A 14,426-nucleotide genomic window follows, 5' to 3' on the forward strand; every position below is an offset into this window, starting at 1 on the left:
TTTTTAAAATATAAATCTTCTTTAAAAGAGATTTTTTTTTTCAAAAGAAATGACCTCTTCATTTTTCTTGAATTTTTTCAAGAAATTTTAAAAGTTGTCTCTATTTTTACCTATAATTTTATTTAAAAAATAAATAATTTCTTAAAATGTTTTTTATTTATTAAAATTAAATTTTTTTTTTAAAATATTTTTAGAAATTATTTCTGCAAGGGACGATTTTTCCTTAAAACTTTTTTTTATTTTTTATTTTTATTTTTATCACTACCATAATTTACAAATTATTTTTTAAAACAAGCTAACACATAACACATGGAAGGACGCAGTCTGGCAAAAATCTCTTGGGAGAAGCAAACATTTTTCAGAATATTAATAAGGACGGAGTCCACCAAGTGCACATACGCCACTGGGAACCAAAAATTTAACAAAACATCAGCAAATCGTCTTCCGACACGTCTTCTAATCTGATGCCAATTTTGTTCCTTAGACCTTCCTCAATTACATTACATCTCTCCTTAATTATAAAACAAAAAAAATAAATTAATTTTATATTGGTTGAATTTTGGGGCGTAGCCGCTCGTCGCCAATTCGCCGCTGCTCTCTGCAACTAGGGTTCCGGCCACTTTCCGCTGTATCTCCGATCAGGTCTTCCTTTTTTCTCTCGGTTTTCTTCTTCTGCTTCTTGATTATAGCTCTGTAGCAAAGCGATTTTTGCTGTTTTTTTTTTTTTTGTCCCTTATTCGCAGATTCCTTACGGTGAACCGGTGAATATGTGTCAATTATAATATCTAATATCTGGAATGGGATAAATCAATGCATTTGCAAGTTTCTTTTTCTAGGGTTGAATCCTCTCTCAAATTGTTATTATTTTGTAACGCAGTACTGGCATGTTTTAGATATAAGTATCTACTGTTTGGATGAAAATTCCATCAATTGATCAGGGATATTATTGATATTATCAGCAACTCTACTGAAATATTAGATGTGCAGAGTAATTTTGTTTACTATGCAGTATTCCACATTGTTTAGGCTGTAAACATGGAAAGTAGATTCTGATTTGTATTATACATTTATTTCTATAAATTGTTTGTCGACCACTCAATTGCAGCATTGTGGTTATCGACTTCTTCTTCATAGGCAACTTATTCGGCAAATTTTAGATATGAATGTCATGACAAATTTTCAATATGAATGTCGGTTATACAACTTGTTCCGTTATGGTTGAACTTTCAAGATTGTTATTATAAATGTCATGGTTATGATTAATTCTTGGTTTTAGTGATACTTTTAGAATACCTTTCGTTGTTGTATTTCCTCATTATATTATATCTTTTAAATGTTAGAAACATGTAAAGTGATTTTTATTTGTTGATGTATGGTATTCTATTTATGACAAACGCATTGCATGGGAAGTTCTATTCGTTGCTTGGAGTCACTAGAAATTCTTTTATATATTTCCCAAAGCTTTTGCTAATGTACTTTTCCTTGTTTGAACTGATGTTCACACTAATATATCTATTGAGTCTGCCTGTATTTTGAGAGTTTGATATATCCGTAAACATTGGCAATTCAAACAATGAAGAACCTTTTTATTGTCTATGATGACTTTGATGAGACTTCAAGTTCTTCAATAATTGAATGCCTATGAACTTGAACCAGAAAAAGGGAGAAAAAAAAATTAAGGCTTAAAATGGTGTTATTTTTGCTGTTTTATTTTCTAGGCTTTATGGTGGCAGTTTATGACTTCTTTTGCGACTTACAATCTAATATGCAAGGCTTGAGTTTTATAAGAACTATACCATATCTGAAGCTAGGCTAAAGTTTTGAATAGATCACAAGTCTTGCTGGATTCTTAGAAATAAGCAAGATTGTAGTTTGGCAGCATGATTGTGCCTGAAGTACAAGATTCATGCAACTTAAGCCTATTCTAGCATTCAAAAGATCCACTCTCTCTTCATGAGCCACATTAATTGCCTTTATGGACATTTGCTGCTTTGCAATCTAATTGTGTCTATTATTTAATATTATGGATGAAGGAAAAATCAATGTGGTGGATGAATATGAGGTTCCTAAGACCTGTAATTAGAAAATAGGAGTTTTTAAGAACTAGCTCCCTTGTCGCACCTAATCTCAATGATGGGAGTTTCCTACATCACTACAACTAATGCTATTCATGTTATCTGGCTTTGTGAGGAAGATCACCACCCACTCGATCATCATGATAATACTTTCTGGCTTCAAAGGTGATCGGAGACATATCATTTTAAAATGGCAATTGGGGATGTTCCACTACAAGAAGAAAAGGAAATTTGACTTAAGTTTCTGGACATGTTTCAAGAGTGTGGAAACAGGAAAATTCAGAAAAAGAGAAGAGAATGGGAAAAAAAAAAAGATTAAATGGATTATCTCCAATTTGTCACCATGTCATTGCACAAATCATTTATAATGGCCGTGCCTAGGTGGATTGTGGTTCGACTATTCTTTTAGGTTACCATTTGACTTCAGTGTCAATCCACAATAGTTTGGTCACCAAACCTGTTCATCTTCTATTGTGTTCATGTTTGTATTATTCTTTTCATTTGCACGCCATAGATGACATTCCCAGATCATATGATGCAAAAAAAGAGGGTAAAGAATTAGGAATGAAGCAGGTTTGACAATGCAGATTATGCTTTAAGTTGCTACTCTTATGGACCATGGTTGCACATTATAACTGATGACCGACATATTGTGCATGTGATAACCAATTGCAGAGGGGCATGACTGATCAACGTATGCATACACCAAGGGATCTTTTGAGTTGAATCAACAATCTACTTAAGGTGATGAATTTTTGGGGTAGAGCTGCTTGTTAAGCTATTCATGCTTTCTGCAACTAGGTTTCCAAAAGTTTTACGGCTGTATCTCTGATCAGGTCTACCTTCTTTCCTCTGTCTTCTTCTTCTTCGCAATAACATGTATATCTGAAAGCAATTTTACATTGGCATTTTTGTCTTTTACGTGCAAATCTGTGGGTGATCAGGTTACTGTGTATCAACTGTAAAGTCAAACTCTCACAAACAAAAGAAAAATGAACAAATTTGCAATTGATTATCAATAATCAAGTGTTCTCCATATGACTTTTTTCATCTAGGATTTTATGTATCTCTCAATTCTTAAGATGTTTTAATGTATATTTTGAAATCTTAAAACATCTGCTGCTATATTAAAAGATCTATCAATTGATTGATGATATTATTGGTATTGTGAGTATCGTTGGATGTCATCAATGCCACTACCAAAATATTAAGATGCATAGAGAAGATTTGTTTGCTGAGCAGTTTTCTATGTTATTTAGGCTTTCAAAAACTTGGCTTTTCTTATTCTGTAAATATCAAAAGTATAATCTGATTTAAATTTTAAATTACCTGTGTTTTTTTGTGCCAATGGGTTCTTGGGTTCTCATCCATTCAAATGCAGGCTTGCAGCAACAGGGCCATTAACTTTATCCTTTTGACGCAACTTATTTGGTGAATGTAAGATAAGATTTTGGTCAATAATCAAGATTCTTATTATAAGTGTCATGTTATAATTAATTCTATGATTTCAATGATTGGCAGAACCATTTTAGTACAAACTGAGGACAAATGTAGTTTAATTAGTATAAGATTCTTAAGATTCCTTTTATAAGGTATTGAACTGTATGCAGTACATTTCCATAATACTTTTTGTCATAGTATTTCGTTATTATTTTATACTTAGACTACATTTGGTTGGTGGGATAGTATAGGATGATATATGTATATCCTTGGATATCATATTCACCGGATAGTATATGCATATCCTAAAATATCATTTTATTTCTAATGGGATATGATATTCTTGGATATTATATCCAATAGACATGATATACTAAGATATCATTTTTAATGTAATATGTTATGTCATGCTTATATTTGGTTTGTAAAATGAATAAAGAAAAATGGAAAACATATTTAGTGTTACTAAAAAAATTATATTGCTTATATTTGGTTTAAAATAAAAATTATATTGCATTGCAATATTTCCTAAAAAAAAATGAAATCTCTCTCATATTTAGGATTCCTTGAAAATTGTTCAACAATTTAAAATTTAGTAAATAATTATTTATTTATTATATTTATAATTAAAATATTTAAAATTTATATTATGTTATTTAATATATGAAAATAATTTGTTTATATATATTAAATAATACATATGTATTATTTTATAAATATTTTTTTAGTTCTTTTTAATTGCAAATTTAATTTTTCTAATCAAAATTTTTTGTTTTGCAAAATAAGTGATATAAGAAAATTAAAAAAAAAAGATTGATGAAAAGTATACATTTATGATACGTGGATATATATTATCTCATATCTCAACTTAAGATTAATATATCTTATATAGAAGGGATATAAAAAAAAGGTTGGATGATATATTCCACTACTCATCGTATTCTGTTTGGTTGAACATATGATGACTGATGAGGAAACTTATCATATTTCATCACAAACCAAATATGATATAGGATATGTTATCCTATCACTTATCCTATCACATGGTAATTCCAACCAACCAAACATGACCTTGATGGTTTAGCAGGCTTGGCTTGTGTGACAAGGGGTTGGGATGAGGATCAAGGGGATTCCAGTTGAGATTTGTGTAACAGTAAAAAGAGAATGTATCATGCAAACTATAAAAATTTATTGTATTACATTTAAATGTTAGAAACATGTAAACTAAATTTTATTTGCCAATGTAATCATGTCTGGTATTCCCATCCTCAATGGATATGTTTTATTTGAAGCTTCTTTAACAATATTGTTAGTCCTTTCTGTTGATAAACATTTTGCCTTATATTCCCAAACTTTTATTGGAAATTTATTTGGCAAAGCTTTTATTAAATTCATACTTTTCCTTATTTGACAATTGACACTGATGTTGACACTAACATATCTGTTGAGTCTGTCTATTCTTTAAGATTCTGACATATATATATTATAACATCCAATTTTCAAATGGTTAAGTACTGCTGTTTATCATGACGTTGATGAGATTACTAATCCTTAAATCAATAGTGCTTCTGACCTTGAGCCTAAAAAGGGAAGAAGTAAGTGAAGGCTTAAAATGCTGTTGTGTTTACTAATTTATTTTCTCAAACTTCTTGGGTAGATTTGAGAATGCCTTTTGCTTCTTCTCCAACATTATGAATTATGATGGTTATCTGACAAGAATAAAATGATATATGGACAAAAATTTCAAGTTGTGTAAAAACTAGGAACATTTCTTTTTTTTTTGATAGGTAAAGAAAATTCATTAAGAGCCAAAAGGCTAGAGAAAGGGTATACACGTAGTATACCAAGTACAAATCAGCAAAAAACAAAAGGACGAGCAAGCCTGACCCTTACTTGGTGGCTAGCCAGTCAACGAAATCTATCAAAGACAATGTATGATCCTCTATGTATACCCTAACCCAATTCACAAAAGTGTACAAAAAAATGGATTTAATATCTTGATCGTTCCTCTCAATATCGTCGAAAGCCCTTCTATTCCTTTCTTTCCAAATGGTCCACATTAGGCAGAGGGGGGCAGCTCTCCAAGCTTTCTCTCTTTTCTTGCCCACAAAAGAACCATGCCAACCCAGGAGGTTTCTTTTCACAGAGGAGTGCATCACCCATTGCACCCCAAAAAGGGAGAAAATCAAAAGCCATAACATTCTAGCTTTTTCACAGAATAGAAGAAGGTGATCTGTGGTTTCCTCCTCTTGTTTACACAGAAAACATCTGTTGGGAATGCTCCAACCAAATCTCTTCAGGCGGTCAGTGGTGAGGAGCCTGTTCCAAGCCGCCTCCCACCCAAAGAAGCTAGCCCTAATTGGAACCCAAGGCGTCCAAATAGTTCTAGCCGGGAAGGGGGGCTTGGTGTCCCTTGAAAGTGAACTGTAAAAAGACTTGACAGAAAACGTCCCATTCTTGTTCTCTTTCCACCGGAGTAAGTCCTCTACACCTCTTCTAATGGTCAAAGGATGAAGCTTACATAATAAGCTTTCTACTTCTCCCACCTCCCAATCATTAAGGTGCCTGTTAAAACGAAGTCCCCAGCTTCCCCCAACTTCATCTTCCTCCCAAGCCTCAGCTACCCAGCCTTCTTTGTTGACGGAAAGATTAAACAAGATGGGGAAAGCTTCTTCCAAAGCTTGATTTCCGCACCACAAGTCCTTCCAAAATTTCACTCTAGTGCCATCCCCTATGGTGAAGCGGGAATGAGAGCGAAAGTTCTCCCAACCATTTCTGATAGCCTTCCAAACTCCCACCCCATAGCGGTCTCTCACTCCTTTGGAGCACCAACCCCCCTCTTGGAGGTCATACTTACTAGAGATAATTTGCTTCCAAAGGGACTCATTCTCATTAGCTAATCTCCACAACCACTTCCCAAGGAGGGCCTTATTAAAAGTAGATAGACTGCGAATGCCCAGGCCTCCTTTCTTTTTAGTAGCACAAATAGCCTTCCAACTCACCAAGTGGGGTTTATTCTCTAAGGCACCACCGCCCCATAAGAAATCCCTTTGGATCTTTTCAAGCCTTGCGCACACTCTCTAAGGAACATTTCTGAAGCAGTACAAGTTGAGGAAATTGTTTGGAAGGCAATTATGTTGCAAGAGAATCATGAGCCTTACTGGGTTTTAAGCAATAAGCAGGAATTTCTGTTTCAGCAGCAGATGGCACCTGAAGAAAAAGATTAAGACTTATTTCTAGCATTCAATAATCCACCCTTATTCATTAGTTGCACTTATTGCCCCTATAGACCTCGATCATTTGCTACTTTTCAATCTAATTATGTCTGTTATTTAATTATATGGTTATAATTTGAATCCACGCTTCCTATTACCTAGTCTTAATAATCTGATCAAGAACTTGGCATCTTCTATTGCATTCATGTTGGTAACTCGTTATTATTCTTTTCATTTGCACACTGTAGGTTGCTTTTCCAAATCATATGATGCAAAAGTAGAGGTAAGTTTCATATAAGATTCTGCACTAATGGCTAGTTTTATGGACAATGGTTGCACATAAACGGATGGATGACATGTTGTGCATGTAATAACCATTTGCAGAGAGGCAGGACTGCTCATCCTATGCATACACCAAGAGATTTTGCAGATTGAGCCTATTATTAATCTAAGGTGATGACTAATAAGTGATGATTTAGTAGCCTGAATATATTTTTCAGGAGTATTTTGTGATATCTCCATCTCCATTTTTATTATTGCTGCAAAAAGCAAAAACAATGGAGTCACTGCACCTTCTTTAGTGCATGGTGCTTGAATTCGTCCTCTAGGTTTCTTGTTGGACATGTATTATTCTGTCAATTGGTATATCATTAACTTTGGGTGCATTTCTTGGAAGTTGTAGATGGATGGTGAAGCTAATCATCAACCTAAGCAAGAAAGGTTGAGGACAAGGTGGACAACATCCCTTGATAAGATATTTGCTGACTTAGTAGTCAAACAGATTCAATTGGGAAACAGACCAAACAATGTTTTTGACAAGAAAACATGGAATCGTATACGTGATGAATTCAATGTGCAAACAGATCTCAACTTTAATAACAATCAATTGAGGAAGCACCTGGATGTTCTGCGGACTCGATACTATAATCTCAAATCAGCTTTTGATCAAAATGAATATGCTATGGATGATTCTTGTTGCATTGGGTTTGACCTGTGGGAGGACATTGGGGTACATTTCTTGCCTTCTTTTAATAGCATTGTTGGAAATTCCAGACAAATCCTATTGCTTTGTCCTTTTATTTTCTTGTAACAGTTTTATTGTGAGTTCCTGATAGATTGTATTTATTGACACAGCCTCGGCCTGATACAATCAAAATTAAGGACTGCCCCATTTATGATCAACTATGCATGATCTTTACAGAATCAGGGGCTGACGGGAAATATGCCCAGTCGAGTCACTATGAGGAGTTAGATGACAAGTCTGTCGGAATAGGTACTGCAATAGATACTTCTGGGTTAACTTCGGGTCCAGAAAGTGGAAAACTGAGTTCCAAACCTTTGTCATCATCAAAAATTGTGCAAGAAAATGCTTCATTAGCAGAAAAGTTGGACAAGAAAACAGCAGAGAGAAAAAGGAAACGATCATCTGAGACTGGCTCTTTTTCAGGTCAAAATAAGGGAGGTAAAGGAATAAATGATGTGATGGCAGAAGCCATGCTAGAGATGGTTGCTGCTTCAAAGTTGAGGACAGTTACATTGATACAAACCGATGGCAAATATACTATCACTAATTGCATAAAGGCATTGGATGAGATAGAGCGCATTGATCAAAAGATCTACTTTGCTGCTTTGGACCTGTTTGAGGACCCAAACTTGAGGGAGACATTTATTTCTCTTGGGGGTAATGAGACGCGGTTGACATGGCTGCTGGGAAAGTGTGGTAATGCTACTTCCAGTTAAATCATGGAGGTGGCCTTTGTATAAATCTTAACAGGTATAGGTTTTTTTATAGTGAACTAGTTTTAGTCGTTAGTAACATATGATCCTCTAGTGGTTGGTGAACAAGTTTTAGTTTGTCTGGGACTTGACTTTTTGGTGGTTTAGTAATGACGAAACTGTGCAAGAGGCATGTGTAGAGCAAGTACTACAGGAAGCAGCAGGGCGTGGTTTCATTTGATCTTAAAAGTTGCATTTGACAGCCTGCCTGTCTTTTAGGGTTTTTGAATGTTCCAATTGCAGGGACCTGATAAACGATCTGGTGTTCCATGTTCTCTGCCCAGTGGCAGGATGAGCTCCTGCAGCGCGAATAGCTTTTATAATTTATTTATTAGTTTGGTTAATTGAGTTTGTAATCAGGATGCATCTAGATCTCCTTGGATTAGTGCTGGGAAATTCTTTGCTTCAACGAGGGGAAGTAAGTGATACTTTCAGAGGGAACTCTGATTTTTTGTCACCTGGGTGGGATGCTTAAAAAGATGACAACTTTAAAAGCAATTGAGGTATTACTTTTTATATAGAAATTGTTATTATTTTTTAGCTTTAAAAATAAAAAGTGAAAAGTTTTTGGAAACCATCACCCATATTTTGATTTCTCAAACGTCTACCTAGACTTTTACTAGAATCTGGGCCTGGTTTTCCTAACTTGGTGGATGAGACCCAGTGGAAATAGATTGTCTAACATGGCCTAAATGCCACTCATAAGACTCATAAGATCGGTTCAAAAATCTACACAGCTTGTTTGAATTTTGGAGCCAGGTCCACGACCAAGCCACGATCTTCTCTGCTGGGGGGAATGCGTGTCTTTGATCTATTTATTGGTCAAAAAACTTGGTCCAGACCATTAAAAAGCTCCCCAACCTCTTTAGCGAAGCTCGCTTTTCACAGCACGTTTAAATGGCATCTCCCATTCCATTACACAACGCAAATGGCTCCAAGAATTAACGCTAATCATTGTGGAAACCAATGTTTTAGCTGAAACAATCCAACTCGTATTATATTGCTTTGTGATGGGTTTTCACCGGTGATGGATCTGTACACATTCTCATTTTGATTCATAGATGTTTAGAAGGCAAATTAATCATTTTCTCCAGTCAAACGATCAACAAGTTGACAATGTACAACTCGATTATGGAACTAAAGCCAAGGGTTTAAGGGGGCATCAGAAAACTGAGTAAATTAATTCCAGTTTGTTCAATTCATTTATCAGAAATAGAGATAAAAACAAAGCAATAAAATACTTGAACTTCTTCGCTTTTGGGTAAATCCTCCTTTCATCTTCTCGATGTTCATTTAGCTTAAAAGCTTGATCTCACTCACAAAATTGCAATTATAAATAAAACATAATCAGACCATGGGAAAGGAAAGCATGTCACTCTGATACAATATAATTAATGGAACTCACCCAGACAAATTTTTGTTGCACAGATTACAGCAGGCAGGCATTCCACCAACCATAATGAAATGACCATCCAGCTGATGCAGGAAGCTGAGGCGAGAAGTACACTACCTAAATGCAGGTCCTTGAATTAAGAGGAGCTGTTGCTACTCCAAACACACCCAACCATGATACCCTCTATCTGTTTCTTATGGAGGTTAAAAAAATAACCAATAAAAAGTGTTTGGCGGATCCCCCCCTTTGGCTTCTTTACTACAGCTAGCAGGAACCGTATGACATGTTGACAAGAAGTTCAATCCTGCCCCATTAGCACTTGAGTGTTTGTTACCATGACTTTACGAAAAGAGCACAAGCCAACAACTAAAAATTAGATCAGAGTGGAATTCTAACCTGCACAAAGAGGGAACATTGACTTCAATCCCAATTGAGCCAAAATCATGCAGTCTGGTTATGTTTTGACTCAGCACTTTCTCCTTTAAGTTTGTAAAAATCAAGCATTTCTTCTTCCACTGGATGTGTCTTGCCTACTATGACAAGACAATGCAGAGGTGCTCCAAAATCAACCTTGAGCAGCTGCCTCATTGAGCCTGCAACTATCATCTGATCCTCGCTTCCCAGTCGGGCAAAACCAACACAATCAGTGTCTTCACAGAATGCTGCAAGGCATTGCAAGAATTGTGGAAATGTTATAATTACAAATGGATACTCAAATTCTTCCATATATGTTCTCCAAATGCACAAAGAAAACAAGGAAAATGTAAGCTTATCTTAAAATTTTAAATGTACCTGTCTTAGTTCTTCTCTATGATGAATATGTGAAATAAATGCAAATTACAGTAACCCTAAAGTAGAAAGAAAGTGACCTAAACCATCATATTGTCACCAATTCTATGCCTGCAACTTGCAGGAGAATTATCTTGTTTATAAACAGTTACGAAAACTGAAACAAAATATATTCCCTTATCAAATATGCTTAAAATTAAGAAAATGAAATGTCAAAGCACAAGGCAATTTCACAAGTTCATAAGCCTTACCAGATTCTCCACGCATTTGTTCAACCTCCAAAAGCTGCTCAATGGCAGTGTTTATTGTCATATATCTTGGTGGTTCATATTGTTTTTTTCCTCTGAAAAGTTTGTGAAGCACATATGGGGAAAATAATTAGCCAAAACAGTAAGAAAAGATTGTAAAATTAATTTTATAATAAAACTTGAAAGAAGGTGCTAAATTGTGAAACTTGAAGCATGTTCAATCATTTTGAATTCACACCTGCATAAAGATTCCAGCGAGGGTTCCTTCACACGTATATCTGTGGTGATAAAACATTTGCAATGAGTTTTAAAGTTAATAACACTAGAATAAAAAGCAGTAATGAGTTCTCACAATAAACCTTTCAGAACCCAAAAAGGTGTTTCTGACCATTTTTACTGGATGAGAAAAGAGCAGAAATTGGAGAGAACAACAAAAAAATGAGATGTTCCCTTGATAATAAAACACAAAAAATGCACTGTTTGTTAACTAATGGAATAAATACCATTCAGTGATTACCTAACGCTTTTTTCTAGGTAACTAGCTTCTAAACCTGGTACTTTTAACAGTTGATTAGACAAATGAGCTAGCCAATTAAGGTCTTAGCAAAATAGGATAAGATCCAAGAGGTTCCTACTGGTCTCTTGTTCAAAATTGATGCATAGGCAGGTAAAACATATTATGTTCATATGACACCAATTTTTAGATAACCATGTCAAGTTTGAGATCAAATTTCATTCACTATTAACAGGAGAGATTTTGTAAACAACAAAGTGTAAATGACAGGTGGATCAGGTCAGGAAATGTATTATATTTCATAGGTTCAACAGAAGATATTAGAACTGTTGTGAATGCAAAGATAGTATAGCTCTTTCTTTTTACCAAAAAGAAGGCGTAATAATAGTAATTGAGAGTTGGACTACAATAGCACAACTAAATAATATGTTTTTGTGCAGCTCCAATAGGTCACAACCTATAGAGCAAAGCTAAGGCTTCTGAAAATTGAGAAACTAAAGCTTGACTCACAACATCAGGACACTAGCCTTTAAAACTCACCCAACAAGCAGAGGGTATGCAATCCAAGCACACGATTTCTTTGGATCTTCTCATAAAAGCTGTCAGGTCTCCATGTTTCAGTGAAGAATGGAATGGAAATAGTCTCCCCATAGCGGTAAAGTTGTAAGCCACAAATTCCAATTGCATTCATCACTGATGCATTGTGAACCACCTTGACATCCACCCCCAGTTTCTTTGCTCGAACAACAAGATCAGAGTGTGTTGTAGCTCTGCATTCCAAATTTCAATATTAAATTGCTAAAAACAAAAGAGGTTGGAAGTTAGGATAAATACCATAAAAACAACCTTGTGCAACAGAAATATAATTGTCAATGTACAACAGCTAAGTGCAAGTACAATTTCAAATTCTCTATTTTTTTCCAAGTAGAACAATGTTGCATCTTCCCAGCTTCAAACAGGGTTTTTAACAGATATAATACATTTTGTAAATGGAATTAAGCACCAACTGGCATCCTGAAAACCATTGGATTGTTTAAGTTATATTGGGCATGCCTGGTCATCCAGTAGAAATCAAAAGAGTTTATCGTATTTCACATAGCATTAAAACATATAAATTTCTCGTCTAGAATTGGAGCTATTAAATCCAACAAGAGACAACCTGAGCCACTGCCAGAACTAATTTTAAGGAGAAAATTTATGTTTCACAAAATTTCACCATTTCAAATTTTCTAACTTGTGCTAATGGTTGACATACTTTGTAATGGAATATTTTAAGGAGATGGATTTGACAATAAAACTACACATACAAAAAGCACTGGCACAAGCCAATTTATAAAGGGCATCCAAACACACCTTTGGTTGGTGAATTTAGATCTCCATTTAAGACTTAATTTGATGAACATTTTACATGATGATGATTACAACATTGACAATCAACTAATTTCCCCACCTCTTATCTAATATTTCATTTTCTACACTGCAGAACACTGTAAATTTCAAGTACATTATTTTTATTGCTGTGGATACTATTGTACCATGCAGCAGAAGTCTGGGCCTCCTTTCCAAAAATCATGCACTCTAAATGCTCTTAACAGCTCTATGTAAAGTCCATTCAATTAATTTAAAAGAATTAGGACAGTCCTAAACAAAATCAAACTTTGGCTATGGCACTGGTGATTAAACACCTAAAAAAATCATTCATTCAATCATACTCTTCAAAAAATCCCTTTTTGTTTTTTGGGATCTCAGAACCAAGGAAAGAACATAAAAATAAAACCACACAAATCTTTAAAATAAGTTGACAATGGCTTCTCATCTGACCAACATTCATAAAAAGTGTGTAACTGAGTGATGAGAAAAAGAAGTTACCCAAAAGGATCACCAACAACAAGGAAACCCACATCCGAGTGACGAGCATCGGACAGAATATCATCCGCTTTTTCCTCCACCATTTCTCTATCTGCAAGCGTAATTGGTTTCCCATAGAGATTTTCCTGTAGCCAAGTAGCCAAATCCCAAATTTCCAAGTCTAAAATCAAAGAAATTGAGGAAAAATGAAAAGAGAATAATTGGAAAAAAAAAATACCAGTGTGGAAAGACCATTGGAAGAAAGACCAAAGGAGAGGAGAGAAGTGTAGGCTTCAATGAAGACCTTGCTGCATTTCTTCACAGCTTCCAGGCCCCTCAGCGTTATGTCTCTCTCATCGCCCAAACCCAAACCTATTATGTACAGCATCTCTCCTATCTTCTGTCTGTTTTGTTAAACCCTACGTCTTTCTAGGGTTTTGCCATGGCAATTTCTGACCGCAGGGCCAGAGACGAGGAAGTTTAAACGACGTCGTTTGACGCGTCTTAAGATTTGACGGCGTTTCACGACTGATGGATGGCCGTTTGCTTGCACTTTGTTTTTACCGTGTATGCCCTTCGACGTTGTCAAAGATATTGTGGCCTTGTGCCCTAACCCTAACGGTTTAAAATAAAAAGCTTTAGGCGTAAAATGTCATAGAAGGGAAAGCCTTCCATTAAAAACATTTTGTGGTATGGGAATTTTTTAAATATTCTTCTACAGTAGAAATAATGGAATATGAATTTATAGGCCATTTGGTCATATTTTCCAAATTTTTTATTATTTAACTTAAAAATAATTTTTAAAAATAAATTTTAGAAAATATGATCAAATAAACCGATATTTTTCTTTTATTTTTAAAAATTAATGAAAACGATTCATACTTGTTCTTTAAAAATTATTTTATCGTTTACTTTGTTTCAAAAAATTATTTCCAACTATCAAATAATGTCAGAAATTTTTAAATCCAATTTCTTAGATTAAGTTTTAATACTTGAATTGTTCTTAGATTAAGTTTTTCAATCCGAATCATGGTTTGGATAACCTAACATTATCTTAAATTCAATTTAATATATATATTATCTTATATAATTAATAATTATTTTTCTTTATTTTTTTTTAAAAACATC

The 14,426-nt window shown here is 34.6% G+C and overlaps 2 protein-coding genes across 5 annotated transcripts; one reads left to right on the top strand and one right to left on the bottom strand.

Annotated features, from left to right (window-relative positions):
- Positions 1-412: 412 nt before the first annotated feature.
- On the top strand, positions 413-9,024 carry LOC117906451 (L10-interacting MYB domain-containing protein-like). 4 transcript variants are annotated; one of them, XM_034819472.1, is made up of 6 exons: positions 413-642; positions 2,751-2,911; positions 6,979-7,013; positions 7,115-7,183; positions 7,407-7,739; positions 7,865-9,024. In XM_034819472.1, exons 5-6 carry the CDS (start codon positions 7,413-7,415, stop codon positions 8,468-8,470), a joined length of 933 nt encoding a protein of 310 aa, XP_034675363.1. In that variant the 5' UTR covers positions 413-642; positions 2,751-2,911; positions 6,979-7,013; positions 7,115-7,183; positions 7,407-7,412; the 3' UTR covers positions 8,471-9,024. The 4 variants fall into 4 exon arrangements, with proteins under 4 accessions (XP_034675363.1, XP_034675362.1, XP_034675364.1 ...); XM_034819471.1 differs by having other exon boundaries at positions 414-642; positions 7,413-7,739; XM_034819473.1 differs by having other exon boundaries at positions 414-642; positions 2,751-2,819; positions 7,413-7,739.
- Positions 9,025-9,681: 657 nt separating this feature from the next.
- On the bottom strand, positions 9,682-13,988 carry LOC117906452 (probable diphthine methyl ester synthase). Its single transcript, XM_034819475.1, has 7 exons — positions 13,537-13,988; positions 13,320-13,444; positions 11,991-12,220; positions 11,175-11,214; positions 10,940-11,031; positions 10,296-10,561; positions 9,682-10,203 (listed from the first exon to the last, which is right to left on the bottom strand). The coding sequence occupies exons 1-6, from the start codon at positions 13,684-13,686 to the stop codon at positions 10,341-10,343; spliced, it is 858 nt and encodes a 285-aa protein (XP_034675366.1). The 5' UTR covers positions 13,687-13,988; the 3' UTR covers positions 9,682-10,203; positions 10,296-10,340.
- Positions 13,989-14,426: the final 438 nt, after the last annotated feature.

The sequence above is a fragment of the Vitis riparia genome, chromosome 18 (genome assembly GCF_004353265.1).
Source record: "Vitis riparia cultivar Riparia Gloire de Montpellier isolate 1030 chromosome 18, EGFV_Vit.rip_1.0, whole genome shotgun sequence".
Classification (NCBI taxonomy): domain Eukaryota; kingdom Viridiplantae; phylum Streptophyta; class Magnoliopsida; order Vitales; family Vitaceae; genus Vitis; species Vitis riparia.

Excerpts from the sequence above, each read along its gene's own strand:
- LOC117906451 (XM_034819472.1), top strand. The coding sequence starts at position 7,413 with ATGGATGGTGAAGCTAATCATCAACCTAAGCAAGAAAGGTTGAGGACA. Across the intron at positions 7,740-7,864 it reads ACCTGTGGGAGGACATTGGG|CCTCGGCCTGATACAATCAA; the intron begins GTACATTTCTTG and ends TTATTGACACAG.
- LOC117906452 (XM_034819475.1), bottom strand. The coding sequence starts at position 13,686 with ATGCTGTACATAATAGGTTTGGGTTTGGGCGATGAGAGAGACATAACG. Across the intron at positions 13,445-13,536 it reads CCAATGGTCTTTCCACACTG|GAAAATCTCTATGGGAAACC; the intron begins GTATTTTTTTTT and ends ACTTGGCTACAG. Across the intron at positions 11,032-11,174 it reads TCGCTGGAATCTTTATGCAG|AGGAAAAAAACAATATGAAC; the intron begins GTGTGAATTCAA and ends CAAACTTTTCAG.